Source organism: Plecotus auritus (assembly GCF_963455305.1).
Source record: "Plecotus auritus genome assembly, chromosome: 4".
NCBI lineage: Eukaryota > Metazoa > Chordata > Mammalia > Chiroptera > Vespertilionidae > Plecotus > Plecotus auritus.
Genome location: NC_137775.1, coordinates 78,870,291 through 78,889,513, shown reverse-complemented (window position 1 = coordinate 78,889,513; position 19,223 = coordinate 78,870,291). Strand labels below are relative to the sequence as shown.

The 19,223-nt window shown below is 40.2% G+C and overlaps 1 protein-coding gene across 12 annotated transcripts in view; it reads right to left on the bottom strand.

Moving 5' to 3' along the window:
* The window catches only part of DST (dystonin), a 458,265-nt gene that overhangs the window by 118,995 nt on the left and 320,047 nt on the right, over positions 1 to 19,223 (bottom strand). For all 12 annotated transcript variants that reach the window (XM_080664697.1, XM_080664701.1, XM_080664693.1 and 9 more), the window contains 6 exons: positions 17,873 to 18,025; positions 15,907 to 16,140; positions 15,158 to 15,424; positions 13,884 to 14,432; positions 12,656 to 12,832; positions 3,362 to 3,485 (listed from right to left, as the gene is read on the bottom strand). In XM_080664697.1, coding sequence (XP_080520823.1) covers positions 3,362 to 3,485; positions 12,656 to 12,832; positions 13,884 to 14,432; positions 15,158 to 15,424; positions 15,907 to 16,140; positions 17,873 to 18,025 — 1,504 coding nt within the window. The remainder of the gene's footprint in view (positions 1 to 3,361; positions 3,486 to 12,655; positions 12,833 to 13,883; positions 14,433 to 15,157; positions 15,425 to 15,906; positions 16,141 to 17,872; positions 18,026 to 19,223) is intronic.

Below are 19,223 nucleotides of genomic sequence, written 5' to 3'. Positions count from 1 at the left end.
GGTGAAATCACAAAATTTCCACCTCAAAATTGGAAAGAGAAAAAAAGTTTCAATGATGAATTCATAACGCGCAATTAGGGCACCATCTAAAACATTAAAAAAGAAAGCAAAGATCACCGTGAAAAATGAAAAAAAAAACTTTTTTAAATAGTAAATATGTGTATCATCCGCACTGAAAAAAACATTGTTGGATACATAAACATTTGAGTTGCCCCAGAGACATGAAAGCAGTCTAATCAACAAATCTTTGGAATAAATGCACGTTTTCAATGTGACATGGCAAATTAGCCATACTTATTGATAACTATATGGGAGGGAAAAGCTGACACTCATACAAAGCTATTCTCAATGAACAATATACAGTCATAAAGACTTGTCAAGAATTAACCTTTATGTATAAAACTTCCCTCCCACTCCCTCTCGCTCACATGTATAATTTTTTAAAATTCGTCTTTATTTATTTTTTTTTTTCAAATTTTTATTAAGGTATTATATGTGTACATATCTTACCATTGCCCCCCCCACCCCACTCCCATACATGCCCTCACCCCCCAATGTCTTGCATCCATTGATTACTCTTATATGCATGCATACAAGTCCTTCAGTTGATCTCTTATTTCCCCCACCTCTCCCTAACCTTACCGCTGTAATTAGACAGTCTGTTTGATGCTTTACTGCCTCTGTAACTATCTTTTTGTTCATCAGTTTATAATGTTTTTCATTATCCCTAAATGAGTGAGATCATGTGGTATTTTTCTTTCATTGACTGGCTTATTTCACTTAGCATAATGTTCTCTAATTCCATCCAGGTGTCTACAAATGGTAGTAATTCCTTCTTTTTTATGGCAGCATAGTATTCCATTGTGTAGATGTACCATAGTTTTCTGATCCAGTCATCTGCTGACGGGCACCTAGGCTGTTTCCAAATCTTAGCTATTGCAAATTGTGCTGCTATGAACATAGGGGTGCATATATCCTTTCTGATTGGTGTTTCTGGTTTCTTAGGATATATTCCTAGGAGTGGGATTACTGGGTCAAATGGGAGTTCCATTTTCAGTTTTTTGAGGAAACTCCATACTGTTCTCCACAGTGGCTGCACCATCGTCTTTATTTTTGAAAGTATTATAGATGTCCCCTTTCCCCCCTCGTTGACGCCTCGCCACTCCGTACCTGCCGCTCCCTGTCATCATCTTAAACACAGTACTCAAATGCACAGAAATTAAGCGCAAAGGTATTGAGAAAACATACCACAGTGAAAATCCACTTAAAATAGAGAAGGGTGAGATTATGCTTCTAAAATAAAGTTTAATTCCAGGCAAAAGGGAAAAATTAACAAGATTAACAGTTCATCTATCTCAGATAAGATTAACTTTACTTTCAAGTCTAACAACCCAAGATACTAAAACACACACACAAAAACACCTTTCCGGTCTACTTTTTACTTGCATGTAAAGCTCTACATTTTCACACCTTACATTCTATACTGCAGGCCAATGAGAAGTTCCAAGGACAATTTTTAATCTCTCTCTCTCTCGCTCGCTCTCTCTCTAAAACAATCTGTTGTTAGTTGTTAACGTATCACTTATTTTCCCAAGAATTTGAAAAGTATTTTAATTATTTCAGAATGCTTTAGTCTGATATACTATCGAATGCTTCAGGAGAAGAAAATTTGGAACTGAAATATCTCTATAAAAATGAAATCTCTTACATGCTTGTGGCTGGCCTGGGGAACATATCCATATAAACAAAATTTCTTTTTAATTGTTCTAATGTTATAGCATGAGAACACAGTTTGACGAATTTTCACTGAGTTGAGACTTTAAGATGATTTAAAGAGACAATGGCTCCTGTCACTGAAAGGCAATGAAGCCCCTGAGAATGCTGATGGGGGAGAGGGACAGCATTTAATGAGCAGTGAGATGCCACCAGCAGAAAAAAAGCAATGGGTTAAGTATGAGCCTTCATTTGATAGTCACAAGAGCAAATGTTCTGAATCACAGGCCGTGATTGGCAGGTGAGCTGCTTCTCCACTGGGCAGCTCTGTGCATCAACAGGGTACCATGGCAGGTGATTTCTGGAACAAACAGCTATCTTAATAAAATTAATACAATTTCAGCCTGACTGGTATTTTTGAACTTCTTAGTGATGAAATACTGTCACTGTCACTGAAGTAAATTCTTGATTTTTAGTAATTAAAAATTATTTTAGAAAAAGGTACAGAACAAAATGTACCAAAATTTTTTATTTTTTTAAGTGGTTGATTTTCTTAGAAACTCCTCTAAATCTTAAATATGCAGAATGGGGCAAAAGTAGGTTTTATAGTTGTGAGTAGAGGAAACAGTTTATTCTTTTATTATTATTTGTTAATTATTTTTCATATGAACAACTGTAAGCCTACTTTTGCCCCACCCTGTACTTACACATATTCCTAAAAAATTATTTTTCCAGAGAGAAGTTTTAAAGTCTTAAAATAAGGTAATATATGGATTGGAAACAAATATAAGTGAAACTATGTATGATTAACAATGGGAAAAAAATGTCAAAACGCCTCTTAAAAATAACAGAAGTACATATAATACAGTCTTTCTTTCTCCTCTAAGTACCTATGCCCAAATCCTTATAGCAGTACACTGGGATATAGGAAAAAGAACTCCCATTCAGGTTTTTGTCTTGTACTTTAAATTTTTATATTTTTGTGTTTTATAAATATAGTACATGTAATAGGATACAATAGTAATATGTGTATGTAATTTATCAACATATATGCATATATAAGGGTGTATACTAAAAATCATTTGATGGGGTACAAGATCAAAAGAGTTTGGATGTCTGTAAGAAAGAAAAAATCGTTTTCCTGTCTATTCAGTGGTTTTAGAAGAGCAATGTTTCTTCCTTCTCTTTGCCTAAAATTTCTATTCAGATTTTAATTCACGTGCTCTTTGAAGGAGGAAACATATATCTTATCATCTGCTGATCTCTTAACCTCTTAAATCCATGCTCCTGCCTTTGATAGAGTCAGATCCCCCGAGAGTCTGTTTTGGCCACAGGTTGATAGTCTATCTCTGCCCAGTCTCATCCTGGGAACTTCTACTTTCTGTGGTGACTATCAGGTAAAAAGTTCCTGTTACACTGTCTAACTATAAAATTAAAATTGAAATACATTCTTTTCAAACTACACAGCTCCCATTTCCAGACTGTAATATTCCTGCCAAAGAAGGAATATTCTCACCAGAGAGAGAAACATTATTTCACAGGGAAAGGGTGTAAATGACAATAGACACTAGTGAGCCTCTTCTGCCTGTCTGTCAGAATCCCTTCTCTTAGAATGTGCCTGAGAGGAAACAAGGAAATGAGCACTTACCCAGTGTCTTCTGGATATCATTCTTGGCTGGAAGTAGAGATCCCCTGGCATCTAAAAGCACTTCGGCTGTTTTCTTCAGTTTCTCTACAGCAACCTGCTGACTTGATATCTGTCCTTGCAGAGCCTGAAGGATCGAATGCTTCGATTACACTCAGGACTAAACAATAGATTTCCAATATGAAAAAAAATGACTTACAGTAAGATAAAAGTAAATTGGACAGAGTAAACTTTTCATCATTATAAACTTAGTCCAGAATTCTTAGAATAAAGCCAGTTATAAAGTGGCGCTAGCAAAACCATCAGCCAGTTGAGAAAATACAAATTTAATCTTTTGAAATAAACCCTGAAGCATATGTTCATGCTAATTGGCCTGATTCCTGATCCTGTGACCCTTAGCCTGAGCTCCTCAACTCCCACTTCTCTGTTTTGTACAATACCTCCCACTACCACCAGTAATAAAAATAAATAAATAAAAAACAAACAACAGAAAACCTTTGGGACCATTTCTACTCTACTTAAAAATACAATTAAAGACTTTTATTTGAAGCAGATCCTAAGTCACTACTGAGTCATATTTCTTTCTGTTAATTCAATAAAGATTACTTAACATCTAACATATTCAAAAAGATCTTGCTACATTTTGTGAAAAACACAGAAATCAAACAGACATGAAACTTCCCCACAGGGATCTTCTAGTCCAGCGGTCGGCAAACTCATTAGTCAACAGAGCGGCAAACCACGGCTCGCGAGCCGCATGTGGCTCGAGAGCCGCAGTTTGCTGACCACTGTTCTAGTCTAAGGCAAGGAGTGAAAAGTGCTAAAGGGGAGTAAAAAAAGTACTACCAGAAGTTGAGCAGAGGAGTAACTGGAGAGAGGCACTGAGATGGTCCTGAAGAAAGTGTGGATTTGGGCAGAGAGAAGTGGAGAGGAAGAACATTTCCCTGTAGAATGAACAAAGATGGCAACAGAAGCATCCGAGGGAAAAAATGAGGGTCCCATCCCGTCTGAGAATGTGTGCAGCTGAATAGCAATAGGACTGAAAGGTCTCCAATGTCAGGCTGAGGAGTTTGCATTTTATACTGCAGCAACAGGGAGTTATTCCGGGCTTTTGAGTAAGGGGCTGGCATGCTCGGAGCTGTCTTATGGAAGGCTATATTGGTGACACTGAGCGGAAAAATTCGATGGGGAAGAAATGAAGCACGGACACTGGTTAAGGGCAAGGTCAGCAGTCATGAGGTGGAGAGCGCCTGTCTGAGCTGGGCAAGTAGAACTGGTTACGGAGCTGGGAGGGTTCCACAGGACTTGGTAATCAATCATCTAAAGCTGTGCTCGCCAATATGGTAGCTGCTCCCTACAAGTGGCTTTTAAATTTAAATCGATTGCAAGCAAGTGAAATTTAAAACTCAATTTCTCAGCTGTACTAGCCACATCCAAAGCTCTAAGTAGCTAGGTGGGACTGGTGGTTACCATGTGGGACAGAGCAGATCATGGGGCATTCTCATCATCACAGAATGTGCCCCTGGACATCACTACTGGAGAGGGCAGATGCAAGGGACAAGAAGTGAGCTGGAGGAGAGAAGTACCCCAAGGTTCTGAGCCCAGGTAATTAATGAGATTCATAAGCAAAAATGTTTAGGCGCCAAGGAGCATCTGTTGGGAATTTGTGGCTGCAAAGTGCTGTTAGGACACTCACATAGAAAGAAACAGCACAGCTGGGAATAGAGGAGACTCTGAACACAGGCTAGAACTAGACCTGAAGCACTGGAGGTCAGGACCCATGATGAGACTGTGAAAGGAGAAAGCACAGAAACACCAGAGAAGGGGCCGTGCAGCATCATGGAGCATATTTAGATGTAAGTGGTAAGGAGGGGAAAAGAGGTGGAACAAACATTCATCAGGGACGTGGAAGTGAGCCCAGAGTATTTATGTCCCCAGAGTTTAAAAGAAGAGAAAGTGGCAACGGTTAACTGCCAACTGCTTCAAAAGGACAATGTAACCTTTAATTTGTTGACTAGAGGTCCCTGGAGTTCTCTGAGTGAGCAGATGCATGTCAACAACAGCAAGAAGAGGAGAAAAGGGATAGAGATGGAAACCATAGGTAAGTCTGCCAGACGTCTGGCCCTGCCTTCCTAACACCTCTGTCTAATGGGCTACCTGGCCAGACGGCCCCATGCTTGGCTTTAATTTTACTTGAGGTGCTCAAGCTCCTCTTCTAGTCTCACATTTGGATTTCGATTCCCATATGTCCGACTGTAGATGAACTCATCCCTGGCCATGGGCCCAGGTTTCCAACAGCCTCTTGAATGTTTCCATCTGGGTGTAAACCGTCACCTCAAATTCAAAAAGCTAAATATGAACACATCATCTCATTCTCTACACCTGTACTTCCTCCTGGGTTTGCATCTTATTACCCAAGTAGTAAATCTGAGGGTCCTCCTTGACTCTCAATCCTCCTTTCCACATGCAAATCAACCATCAAGACCTAACAATTTTACCTGCTTAATATATATGTGTGTATCTTTTTTTTTTTTTTTTTTTTTTATAAAATCAGACTTCTGCTCTGTATTTCTGGATCACTGCAAGATAATCTCTTGTTTAATTGGAAAAAGCATCCAATGTCTTCCCTGCTATAGACCCCCAATGTGTTTTGTGGAAAGTACATATCTATGTATATCACTCCCCTCTTTAAAATCTTACAATAGCTCCCCACTGCCCTACAATAAAAGGCAAGAACTTGAGCATGCTATTAAAGGTCCAGCGAAAGCTATTCCTTAATTCTATTTTCAATGTCATTTTTCTCTATTTCCTATTCCAGAAATGTCCAACAACACAGCTATTTCATAGCTATTTGCTCACCCTAGATACCTTAGCATCTCTACATACCAACCTTCCCAGCAACCTAACCCCCATCATGCTCAGCTTAACTCTTATTCACTCTTTAAAATTCATCTGGGAAGCCTTCCCTAACTCTCCTCAATCCTAGTTGTAAGTACTCCACCCAGGAGCTCCCATAAATACCTAGTAAATATCACTGTATTTGTCTCTTCTATCAAACTATAACGTCCTCAAAAATTAGGCATTTTTTTCCTATTCAGGTTTCTGTTATCACTGCCTAGACCAGTGCTTGGCATATAGTAGGCCTTGATAAAAGCTTCTGGAATATGAAGAAATCCAAAATGCTAATTCAAAAAGATATAAACACCCCTATGTTCACTGCAGCATTATTTACAACTAGAGGCCTGGTGCACGAATTCGTGCATGCATGGATTCCCTCGGCCAGGCCGGCAATCAGGGCCAATCGGGGCTGTCTTGTCCAGTCCCCATTGGGGCCAATTGGGGCCGGCTGGCCAGGGGGAGGGACCACGGGAGGTTGGCCAGCCACGGGAGGTTGGCTGTGGGAGCGCATTGACCACCAGGGGGCAGCTCCTGCATTGAGCATCTGCCCCCTGGTGGTCAGTGCGCATCATAGCTACCATCCAGTCATCCGGTTGTAACAGTCACTTAGGCTTTTACATATATAGATAGCCAAGATAAGGAAGCAACTTAAGTATTTGTTAACAGATGAATGAATAAAGATGTGGTACATATATACAAAGGAATATGGCTCAGCCATAAAAAAGAATGAAATCTTGCCATTTGTGTACCTAATAGATATTATGCTAAGTAAATAAATAAGAGAAAGACAAATACCATATGGTTTCACTTGTATGTGAAATATAAAAACCAAAATAAATGAACAAACAAAACAGAAACAGACTAACAGATACAGAGAACAAACTGATGGTTGCCAGATGGGAGGTGGGGTTGGGAGAATGGGTGGAAAGGGGGAAGGGATTTAGAAATACAAATTGGTAGTTCTAGAAGTGTCATGGGGATGTAAAGAACAGCATAGGAAATATAGTCAATAATCCTATGTAATAAAGAGCTAATATGCTAATTACACTGAACAGCAGAACAACCGTCCTGACAACCTTCCGGACGACCATCCGGATGACCTTCTGGACAAAGTCAGGGCTGCGAGGGCCGAGGCAGCTGGGACTGTGAGGGCTGAGCCCCTTGCATGAATTTCGTGCATCAGGCTTCTAGTCCTATATAATAAAAGCCTAAAATGCTAAGTGTCTGGTCGTCTGGCGACCTGTAGACTGTTCAACCAATCAAATTGTAATATGCTAATGATATGCTAAGGCCACTCAACCAGTCTCTATGATGTGCATTGACCACCAGGAGGCAGACAGTTGACCGGTTGACCAGATGCTATGATGTGCACTAACCACCAGGGGGCAGACAGTTGACTGGTTGACCAGTCACTATGATGTGCACTGACCATCAGGGGGCAGACGCTCCGACTGGTAGGTTAGCTTGCTGCTGGGGTCCGGCCAATTGGGACTGAGCGAGATGGGCCAGACACGCCCTGGAGCCCTCCCACGGTCCCTCCCCAGCCCTGATCATGCACCGGTGGGGTCCCTCAGCCTGGCCTGCACCCTCTCCCAATCCAGGACCCCTCAGGAGATGTCGGAGAGCCAGTTTTGTTCTGATCCCACATGCCACTCCCCTCAGGAGGGTGCCAGACGCAGGGCTCACAGCTGGCGAGGGCTGCTGCAGAAACACAAGTCTCTCTGGATCGGGACTGATTGGGTGCTAGCCCACAGCAGGCACAGTGGGGCTTGGATGAGTGGGAACAGCAGGTAGGAGCTGCAGGCGGCGTTGGACTGCAGGTTTCGGCCCGATCCCTGCAGGCCAACCCGAGGGACCCCATCTGTGCACCAATTCGTGCACCGGGCCTCTAGTCCTATCTAATAAAAGAGAAACATGCAAATTGACCGTACCTCCACTATGCCCACAAGCCACGCCCACCAGCCAATCAGGAGTGAATATGCAAATTAACCCAACCAAGATGGTGGTTAATTAGCATATCCAAGCGCAGAGCGAAGACTGAAGACAGTAGAAGGAAGCCAAGCGCTGTAGAAGGGAGCGAAGCTGAGGAGAAGCAAGCAAGCAGGGTGGCGGAGAAGAGAGGGAAGCAGGCGGGGCGGCAGAGAAGGGAGAGAAGCAGGTGGGGCGGTGGAGACGACCTCAGGAAGCCCTATTCTTGCAGGAATCTTCCTGCAACGGGCCCCTAGTATTGTAATAACTATGTATGGTGTCAAATGGGAACTAGACTTAGGGTGATCACTTTGTGAGTTATATAAATGTCTAATCACTATGTTGTACACCTGAAATTCACATAATATTGTTTGTCAACTAATGAAAAAATAAATTTAAAAATTAAGAAACAATACAGGAATATTTAGAAAAAAGTTTCTGGAATAAATGAGTGAGTGAATAAGTAAATAAACAAAGATATCAGGTGTAAGACTTTAAAAGATCCTCTTCTATTTCAGCTTTCATCAACAACAACAAAAAAATGCCTAAAGCCAATAGCAACAATGTCCTCGATTTATTTTCATATTCAAGAAATTGTGATGATATACAGGCAGTTGTGTGTACCCCAGAAGGCCCACCAAACTGGGACCAACCAGCAACCTGTGAATTGAACACCAGATCCTACAGATGTTCCCGAAGGCCAACGAGCCGGCAGCAGAGTGAACCTGTTTAGGAAATTCTCCCAGAAGTTTAGTTACAGAAAGGATTATATAAGAAATTCCTCAAGGGACTTTACCTATAAACCAGACTGAAGTCTAAAAACAATTGTTTTTTTAAGAATGTGAATTCCCCGAGGGCAAAGGTAGGGTTTTAATACCTTTGTGTCCTCACAAAACCCAATAATGGGCCTAGCATATAAATGTCTACCAGTAAACAAACGCATGTAAAAGCTGTCATGGTTCTATAAAACCATCCAGGACCAAGGATGGCCCTGCAACCAGCTTAAAACTTAGAAATGAATGACAAAAGAAGCATCCCTCCTTCACCTCTTCTCTTCTAAACATTCTATGTATGCCTTTTCTCTCCTAATTGTGTCCAAGAGAGTCAATAGTTTTTCATTCCTAACATGATACCAGGTTTAATTGAGCTACAGTAATGGTTGATAGTATTACTTGGGGAAAAAAAACAACTTCAAATTAAAGTATTCAAATGGGTGCCATATATTGTCTTTAATGGATTTCAATGAAATTAAAACATGAAAGAAGTATCTGGGACAGAGAATACTGCAAGGTCATGACCTTGGTCTCCAGCCTGGGACAGAAAAAGATGAACCTGAGTACTTGCCCTTCATAAAAGCTTCCTGACTTATGGCCATCCTAGAGATCAGGGAGAGGTTGGAAGGTGGTCATTGTCAGTCAATGTGACCAAGCTCCACGCCTGGTCCCAGACCCAGGCCTCCAGGCTGGTCCCGGAAGCCTGTCTTTCTGTGCTTCGTGTGGGGCAGAAATTCTGTAGTGTTTGTGGATTTCCCTAGAAGCAGAACTTGAGTAATGTCATTATAGCCCATGGGTATCAGGTTGTTGACAACACAGCAAACAGTTCTTTGAATAATAATGCTGATAACAATGTGCTATTGGACAGAAATGTTTCAAATGAGCCAACTGGGTTTCCTCAACTTACATTTATTATACAATTAAATATAAGTAGAAGTTAGAATTATAAACACAGAAAAGGCTGATTTTTTGTAGTGGTCTTACGTGTTTATATTATACTTAAAGAAAAATAACTTTTCAGTGTTGTTAATAGAACTGAAAGGAATAGAGACTGCCTGATTCTCATAAAAATTATCCTCTCTAGAGGCTGAAATCATCTGTGAGGAAAACATCAAGTGCCAGGAACAACTTTAATCACACATTTAATTTTCAAAACGATGCTGTGGCTTAATTAGAATTCATTCTCCTCTGAGATGCTGCTTTACTTTTTACACTTCCTCAGCTGCCTTAGGACTAGAGGAATCGTCTTCCGCAGTACATGTCAAGTAAGTTTTCCTGTTTTAGAATTAGTTCACATTTCTGCTTGATTAAAATAGCCATACATTCTTTTGCATTTCCTTTCCTTTTCTTTTTTCCCTCTACTTACAGAAAAAATTACTTTTACACTGGATATAATCATCTTCGTAATACAGATACAACTTAAAATGTGTTGTTGTTTTCTGTACTTTCCTATACTAAAAATATTTAGCTATATGATTAAATGTAGGCAGTCTTAACAATTATCTAAAGCTACTGGCATTTCCTATCAAAATAATAGCCTCTATGTAATAGCATCTCCTCCAATGCTCCCACATACACTGTTCTTGGACAAGTTATCAAGTGAGAATCAGAAAATTAAGACAGATCTGTTCCTGTGCTTGTGGGAAAGAGAGAGAGTAAACAAAACAAAACAGAAAAAAGCAAAGCCCCGCCTGGTGTGGCTCCATTGGTTGAAGCATCCTCCCGTACACCATTCAATTTCCAGTCACGGAACATACCTAGGTCGCAGGTTTGATCCCCGGTTTGGGTGTATACACAAGGCAACCGATCGATGTTTCCCTCTTACCTCTCTCTCTCTCTCTTTCTGCTTTCCCTCTCTCTAAAATCTATAAGCATATCCCAGGGTGAGGATTAAAAATAATAGTAATTCACCACCATAGTTAAAAAACAAAACAAACACACACACACACACACACACACACACACACACACACACACACACAGAAAACAGTGTTAAAAATGCACATCCAAAGGAATGAGGCAACCACTAGGAGGCTGCATCAACGTAGGGAGGCTGAACTGGTCTGAGACATCTCCCTGGTGCCTAATGTAGAACAGGTAAACTCTCCAGCCCAGGAAAAGAGCAGGGCCACCATCCTCCTTACCTCCCCACGTGTCTCCTCCCTCCTCTCATCCCATACTTCCATCCCTCTTCTTTCTGCCTTGGTCTTACTTAACCTACCACATTTCACCCAAGGGGACGACGTAGCTTTCTTCCAGCCAGAAGTCACCAGTCTCAGGCAATACCTAAGGTTAAGCTCACTCAGTAGGGTAACTGTTTTCCTAGTAAATTCTGTAACTAACAGAGGCAACTAAATTCTGAAAGGCAGTTGTTTAACTGGCAATACAGTGTTTACTTTCTAGCTCCAGTGCCAATAATACTACTACTCACCTGCTAAAAGGAATCACAGGATAGATTTATGAAATTAAACTTTCAAACTCAAATTAATTGGTCATTTGGAATAAGAATAAGATACTTCAAAAGTTACCTCCACTTAGAAGGTAAAGGGGAGGGATAAATGGTGATGGACGGAGACTTGACTTGGGGTGGTAAACACACAATATAACATACAGATGAGGTATTGTAGAATTATATACCTAAAACCTATATAATTTTATTAACCAATGTCATCCCAATAAATTCAATAAAAAATAAATTAAAACTAATTATTTCCCCTTACATTAGGATATAAAAATATGTTTAAGAAACAGAGACTCTCCTTGCCACTGTTGTATGCAATTCCCACATAAAGCCTTCATTTTTTAAAGAGCAGGTAGATTTTTTTTAAATTGTGCTAGGTAATAACAAAAGTTTATATCTCTATGAATCATGGGAATGTTCAATAAGAACACCAGTCCTGATCCTCAGAGCCCACATGTGACAGTAACATCCCTTCCTCCCTTCTACCTGTCCATTCTTAAACAAATATTTACCTAGTACCTATGATAGGCCAGATCCTGTTCTAAGTGCTTCTTGGTGCTGGGGATATAGCAATAAACAAAATAAACAAAAACACCTGCCCTCAAGGAATTTAATTCTAATGGTGGAAAAAAATAAACAAAATAAATATGTATAAAGATAAACAAGGGGCCCAGACGGTACTGGTTTTTGTTTGTGGAGGAGGGAGGGAGTGGTGGGATGCAGGTAATTAGCCATAACAGCAATGTCAACCCAGTTAAACAGCAATAGAAAAATAATTGCATCTATATATAAAAGCCTAATATGCAAATTGTCCCTGCAGGAGTTCGACCGGGAGACCGGGAGTTTGATCGCTTGCTGACCACCAGGGGGTGGCGTGTAGCGAAGGAAGGCCCTGGCCGGCAGCTGGCAGCCAGGGAAGGAGGGCCCTGGCCAGCAGCCAGAAGACCCCAATCAGCCCTGATCACTGGCCAGGCCTAGGGATCCTACCCATGCACAAATTTCGTGCACCAGACCTCTAGTTAGAAATAAATAGACTGCTAAAAACTAAAGTTATAACTCTCTCTAGAAAGAGAAATACACTTTTCTCATCCTTTGTTCCACTTCCAGGTGAAACTATCACAAAACTGTGGGAAAGTGAAAGGTTTTCAGTAAGACTCAATGAAGAGTTGGGTCCCCGTCCTCTCTCTCTCTCTTTACCTTGGTCTCTTCTAACTGCCTTTGTAGATTTTTAGGGTCCACAGCAATGGGTTCAGACAAGTGTTTGCTGGCTGTGACCTCGAAGGCCTGGAGCTCGGAAAGAAGTCCACATGAAGCGTCTTCATAGTGTTGATACTTATCCACCAGGTCTTTAAGATTATTCCCAAGGACACTGCACTAAAAATATCAAAAGAGAAAAAGGGTGGAGAATTAAAATCTACCATTTTTATTTGTGTTAAATAACCTTAGCACCTATGAGTGCTATAACTTAGAAAGCACCAGACTTCAACCAATGTGAGTTGAAACTGTAGGGCTAAGATTTTTCTCCTTTATATGAAGAAGCATCCTCTAACAAAATCAAGAAATCATAAAAAATCATAAAAATGAGGAGATAGTCCTAAATTTATACACATTTGAAGACATATTTTCAAGGGCTGAGTCTTGATCCAAAGTGAAAGGTTTGGATATCAATCGTCAGAAGCAGCAGATCTACCAGAGCACATTCCCACTGAGTTTTATACACCAGGTGTCTAGATATGTATGTGGTTTTCAAAGTCCTTAATGAATCGCCTCTATACATTGCACAAGATTAATTAACACAAGAATGGCAAATAATCTACATCAGAATGAAGCCAAGGCCAGGAGTAAATGATGCTCTTCAAATCACTTGTGCAACTTGGCCAGTCTGTTCAGCTTATATAGTAAACAGCGAAATGTTTTCTTAGTTTTGTTTTGTCCAAGAGAATAAGAGAAGCTGAAAGAGTCTGTGAGTTATTAAGTATTAAATTAATGCACTGATCAAATACACCTGTAAAACAAACACTTGCAGTATTTGTGAAGGGAATTATCTGAAATGAAACTTTAGTTCTCAAATTTGAGAGGCTGTGAAAATTAGCAAGCTACTCTGTTTGCTTGGAAACAAAACATGCACGCCACCTGGTGGTAGAACCGGGTATTCCTGAGTTTCAGAGTTAGAGCTGCCTAGAAATCACTCAAAACTAAAGTGATAATAACTACTATTACTACTTTAGACTCCTAATCTTGAAACACACTTTTCTGAAGTAAAGAAGATGAATAAGACTGAAGTAAATAAGATAAAACTACCTTATTTTCCCTGCTTCAGTTGTTTAGGTTTCTCGCTTCTAATTCCAAAACAGAAGTTGAGAGAACAGAATGAAAACTATAATCACGGATTGATATTCCCCTTAAAAAATAAAAATAAGCTTACCTTAGAGTAGAGAGACCTGAACCGATCCGTGGCACGATCCAATTTGCTCTGGACTTCTCTGTGAGCGGCAGAAGTGTCAGTATTATGCTGGTCGGCCTTGCCACCGCCATCTCTTTTGCTGCAAGACTTGGCTGCTTCCAACACCCTGTTTCCAGAAATTGTGATGTACCTCAAGTCGCCTTTGTGAGAAATAACATCTTCTGAGAAGCTCTTCTGCCTCTTCAGTTTGGTCATTAAACCATTGAAGTCATCTGCCCCCGCCTGCAGGTTTTCCAGCTCTTGCTCCGACTGCTGCAGCCAGTGCTCGAACTCTCCATAATCCGTGTCAAACTTCTCCAATTCCTCCTGCAGAGAATGCGTTAACTTCATTTTCTTCTCCGACTCGGACAGTGCAGTTTCATAGTGCGCTTTCAGTTCCTTCATGTTCTTCTGCAGTTTCTCTTTGTCCTCCAGAGAGAGATAGTGACCCTGCTTCTCCAGCAAGGCTTGTGCAGACTGAGTGGCCAGGAGGACGGCTTGCTGCTGAGAGATGATCTTCTCGTGTTGGGCCTACGGGGAAACAGAGACATTGTGACTTTAAAGCTGGGAAGGGGTTACTCTGAAATTGTGGGGAGCTCTCCATTGCCTCAGGACCTACAACTTCAATGATCTACAGACAGACAACTTGCTTCTTGTTAACCTTTCAAGATGCACAGTACTTGCCTTTTATTGCTAAATTTCAGAATAGAAAATGCTACGTTTCGAGTACTCTGATCTTATTTTTTAAGATTTCCAATCTCCTTGAAAGTACTCATATAATCACATAGGACACGGACTGTTGTTGAGAAGCTTCGGGAAAATGTAACAGATTTGTCCTCCAATTCTAAAACAAGCATCTGCAGTCAGGTCTCATTTTACTCGCTGCTTCCTCACAACACCTTAAAGAGACTGCTAATGTCTTTACCTAATTACTGAGCAAATAGGTATAATATTTACCTATTACATGATCCTAAAAGGACAGTTCAACAGAATACAAAATTTGTAATTTTAAAGTGATGAAAACACTATGACAATAGTTAAGCAAGAACAATATGGATTCTGAGAAGCCCAATGAACTTAGAGGAACACACAATAAAAAAGCATACTGCAGCTACTAGTAGTTCCCCTGGGCCTCAGTTTCCTTATGTGGAAGATGGAGACAACAACCCATACATGTCACATGTGCCAAGTTGTTCCTATCTTTTATAGACCCGACAATAGGATTTAACAACATCATTATGTTGAAGACAACACACCTTAACTTTCTGGTATTGCTGGTTCAGATTCTCCTCAGTGGTTCCAACCGGCCCATCCACATCAGTTTCCAACAGGTTACCATTAACTTCGTCCTCTTCTCCAATCTCCGACGTGCTGTCACCTTCTTGAAAATGAGTCCCGTTCTGTTCAATAACCTGTTTCTGTTTTATCCCCGCCCTTTCTGAGTCTTTGTCAACATGTGACAACCAGTCCAAAAGATTTTCTATTTTGGTTTTGCTCTCTTCCAGCTGCTTCACAGCTGCAACCTGGGGGGAGAAGGGCGTTGACCATGGGTATTCTGAATACGGGCCCAGGTGTTAGTTTTAAGTCATCCCCAAAAGTAAATATTTAGATCATTTAAAATTAGAGTGGGCATACAAAACAATGACATGCATTGAAAACTGAACACACTGATATTAAAGCTTAGAAGAATAGGAAGTTACTCTGAAGTTTCCACTGTTCTTAAAAACACATTCCAAAATTTTAACTATAGCAATTAATGAGTCCTCACATACTTCACAAGTAGAAAGTCTCAGAATCCCACTTAAACCTTGTGGAAAGGGTAAGCAAAGCCAGCTCTTCAAACTTTTTGTAGTAATTTGGTCAACGACAAACGTGGAAACCCAGAATTCTAGTCCCGGGTGCCAGTAGTTGCTTAGCACTGCCTGACCTCACTTAATGAATCAAGAAGCTATGATCCTAATCACTTTCAACAAAGCCACAGTGCACCGCATGCTTGAATAAGGACCTTTTCCGTCTCTTCCTTGATTGCTGTCGTCACAGCTTTCTCCAGCTCCTTTTTCGACTGCTCCGCCTTTAAATTGAGTTGTTCACACTTTATCTTAGCTTCCTTAAGTTTCTCTTCAATTAAAGCCTGATCTTCTTGTGACAGCTTTTCACCATTCTCTTTCAGGAAGTTCTCTGTGTTTTTCACTATTTCTGCCAATGCCTGTGCACTTCCTTGCATATCTTTCTGTAACTCCTTATATAACACAAGAGGGGGAAAAAAATCTTAGTAGATTACTACTTATTTAACTTTTCCAATGTTGTAATTCTAAAAGAGGGTCTGTGCAAAGGAGGAGAGTCTAGCACACATTTACTGAAAGAGCTTACTCAGTATGTTCACTGAGTTGGTTTACTTCAATCACAATATTTAATACTAGAGGCCCAATGCACAAAATTCGTGCAAGAGTAGGCCTTCTCCCCGCGCCTCCCCCCCCCCCCCCCCACCGCCCCCGCTGCCGGCACCGGCTTCCCTCTGGCACCAGGAACCCGGGCTTCCCTTGCAGCCCTGGCTTCATCCAGAAGGTTGTCCTGAAGGACGTCTGGTCTAATTAGCATATTATGCTTTTATTATTATAGATAATTTGAAATCTCAAACAGCATTAAAGCAATATATGAGATTTTCATGTTTAACGAAGATGTGGTTTGGGAAACATTGAACAATAAAGTATTCAGTAAATAACCTATTTAAATTTGAATATATCAGATTTTTTATGTTATATGAGTGCATTTATAAAAGCTTTAAATACATAACTATATTATTTATTCTGTTTTTAAACACTTTTTTTTTAATATACATCTACTGCTTAGGGTAAAAGTGGCTAGTTCTCTAAGTTATGAGCTAAGTTGTTCCTAAAATAATTTCTTTTTTAAAAAAAATATGTTTTTATTGATTTCAGAGAGGAAAGGAGAGGGAGAGTTAGAAATATCAGTGATGAGAGAGTATCATCCATCACTGCCTCCTGCATGCCCCACAATGGGGATCGAGCCCACAACCTGGGCATGTGCCCTGACCGGGAATCAAACTGACTTCCTGGTTTATAGGCTGATGTTCAACCACTGAGCCATGCCAGCCAGGCATAGAATAATTTCTATACAAAGATAATCTCTTCTAAACAGCTTTCCTACATCCAGATTTCTCTATGTATTTTCTCCTCTTCCTCCTTTATTTGGCACTTTAATTCTCTATATTGCACTGTTTGAGTTTTCATATTATTTTTCCATACTTTCAAGACTTTTCAAATTCTGAGTATTTGAATTGAAAGAGGTACTTATTGAACTACAACATTGTGATATTAACTGTACTGTTCACATAACACACAATATTCACTTAACTTTTACCATAACATAGCAATGGAACTATGACCAATGAAGAAACTGAGGCTCAAAAGGTTAAATTATAAAGCTAATGATGTGTAGTGTCTGGGATTTAGCCCAGAGCTAGCTAGTTACAATAAGAAAGTTATTTCTTCTGACATCAAAATAAAGATATCTTTATCTGTCATTATTGCTTGTCCCTTCAATGAAAAGGGACACATTGCAGAGAAAGGTGAAAGGGATAAGAAAGAGCTAAGAAATTGAAAGAACCCAAACTGATGGCTATTTCACCTGATTTTGAAAGTGAGTGGTTGGCCTTAAATGGATCCGAGTTTTAATTCATCACACAAGGTATTTCCACTATCAAAACTCTTTTATATCTCCTCCACTCAATATTTCACACAAAAAATCAGTCAAGAAAATTATTTGCTTGCTTGCTTGAAGTTGGAAATGTGACTCTTAGTATAAAGTTTATAGCTCAGGAGGCCTTGGGTATGACTTGTCTCAGAAAAGCTAAAATGATTGCTTTTTTTCTTCAAAAATCCTAACTACTTTCCAAATAGTAATTGAAATCCACATCAACATAGAACTACTGAGGCAAAACCAAATTCTACCTCTTGCTTGGACTGGTACTTCTTTAACTCAACTGTGCCGTCGCCAATCACGAAGGATTCCTGGTGCCCAATCAGGCGGTTTTCGGTCTGAGTAAGGAGATCACATATTCCTTGGAGTTTCTCTCTGTACTCCTGCTGGCGCTCTGCCACGATCTACAGGGGAACAAACCAAAGCATCTTCAGTGGTGATCACACACTCACGATTGTGCTAGCTCCTTATCGGAATACATTTTGCAAGTTTCCTCTAAAAGAAGCTTTCTGAGTATGCTGTAAACATGGTAGCAGTGGGGTACAAACTGAGCAAGGTGACACAGAAAGTAAGAGCTTGTCCCATATACAAGGGGAGAGAGCATGGTTGGATGAAACTGCTCAGCAGAATACTGGCCATGCACATGTGTAAGAGATGGAACTTCTGACCGACAGGAAGAAACATTCCATTTTCTTAAGCTCTTGAAACCTGCGACACACAATTAATTCTGTAAAAGGATATCAAAACAGAAGTTAGTCGTGATGTGTCTGTTAATATATTTGACATGTGCATATAGGTTGTCATGCTAGAGACAATGCCTGGTGCTTCAAGAAATAACAAAAGGAACATTGCATGCAGTAGCTTTACTTATTCGCTATGTCTAATTCCATTCCCACCTCTTTGTTCCTTATTGATTGCTACTGGATGCAGCACTCTAATATAATTCATTAAATAAAAGATTTATTTCATAAGTCAATTACTTGTATCTTTCACTTTCTGATTACACACACACACACACACACACTAGTTTATTTTATTCATCTTATAGCCATATATCATGTTTACTAGGAGCCTACCACATGCTGGGCAAGGTGCTGAGTGTTTTATATTCATTATTTTACCAATGTTCACAATACGACCAGGCCAGCACTGTTACTATTTCCAATTTACCAGTGAGAAACCTGTGGATACATGACTTGCCCTAGCTCCACAATGAGTGGTGCCGCTGGGATATAAACTGAGGCAGTCTGGCTCCAGAGCCCTGCTCTGAACGCCTGTGCTACACTGCCTCCTAGGGGATAAAGATACCCTTACCCTTCTTTATTCCTATGTTCATCAATCTATCCCTTGATATTTCTGAGTGCATATGTATATCCTGCTCCTAGGAAAAAAAATGAAGATTCTCCCCTGAAAGCAGTCATTTTAGGGAGTCATGAGAATTATAACAATGAATTAGAACATTATTATGGAAAGCAATATTATTCTATATGGTAGAATCGCTACATTATACCCTGTCCACTAACTGCCTTTCCAGAAAAATCTTTCCTATCAAGCCATAATCCCTGGGTATCGACATTACAGGCTTCACACTGAAGAACTAAA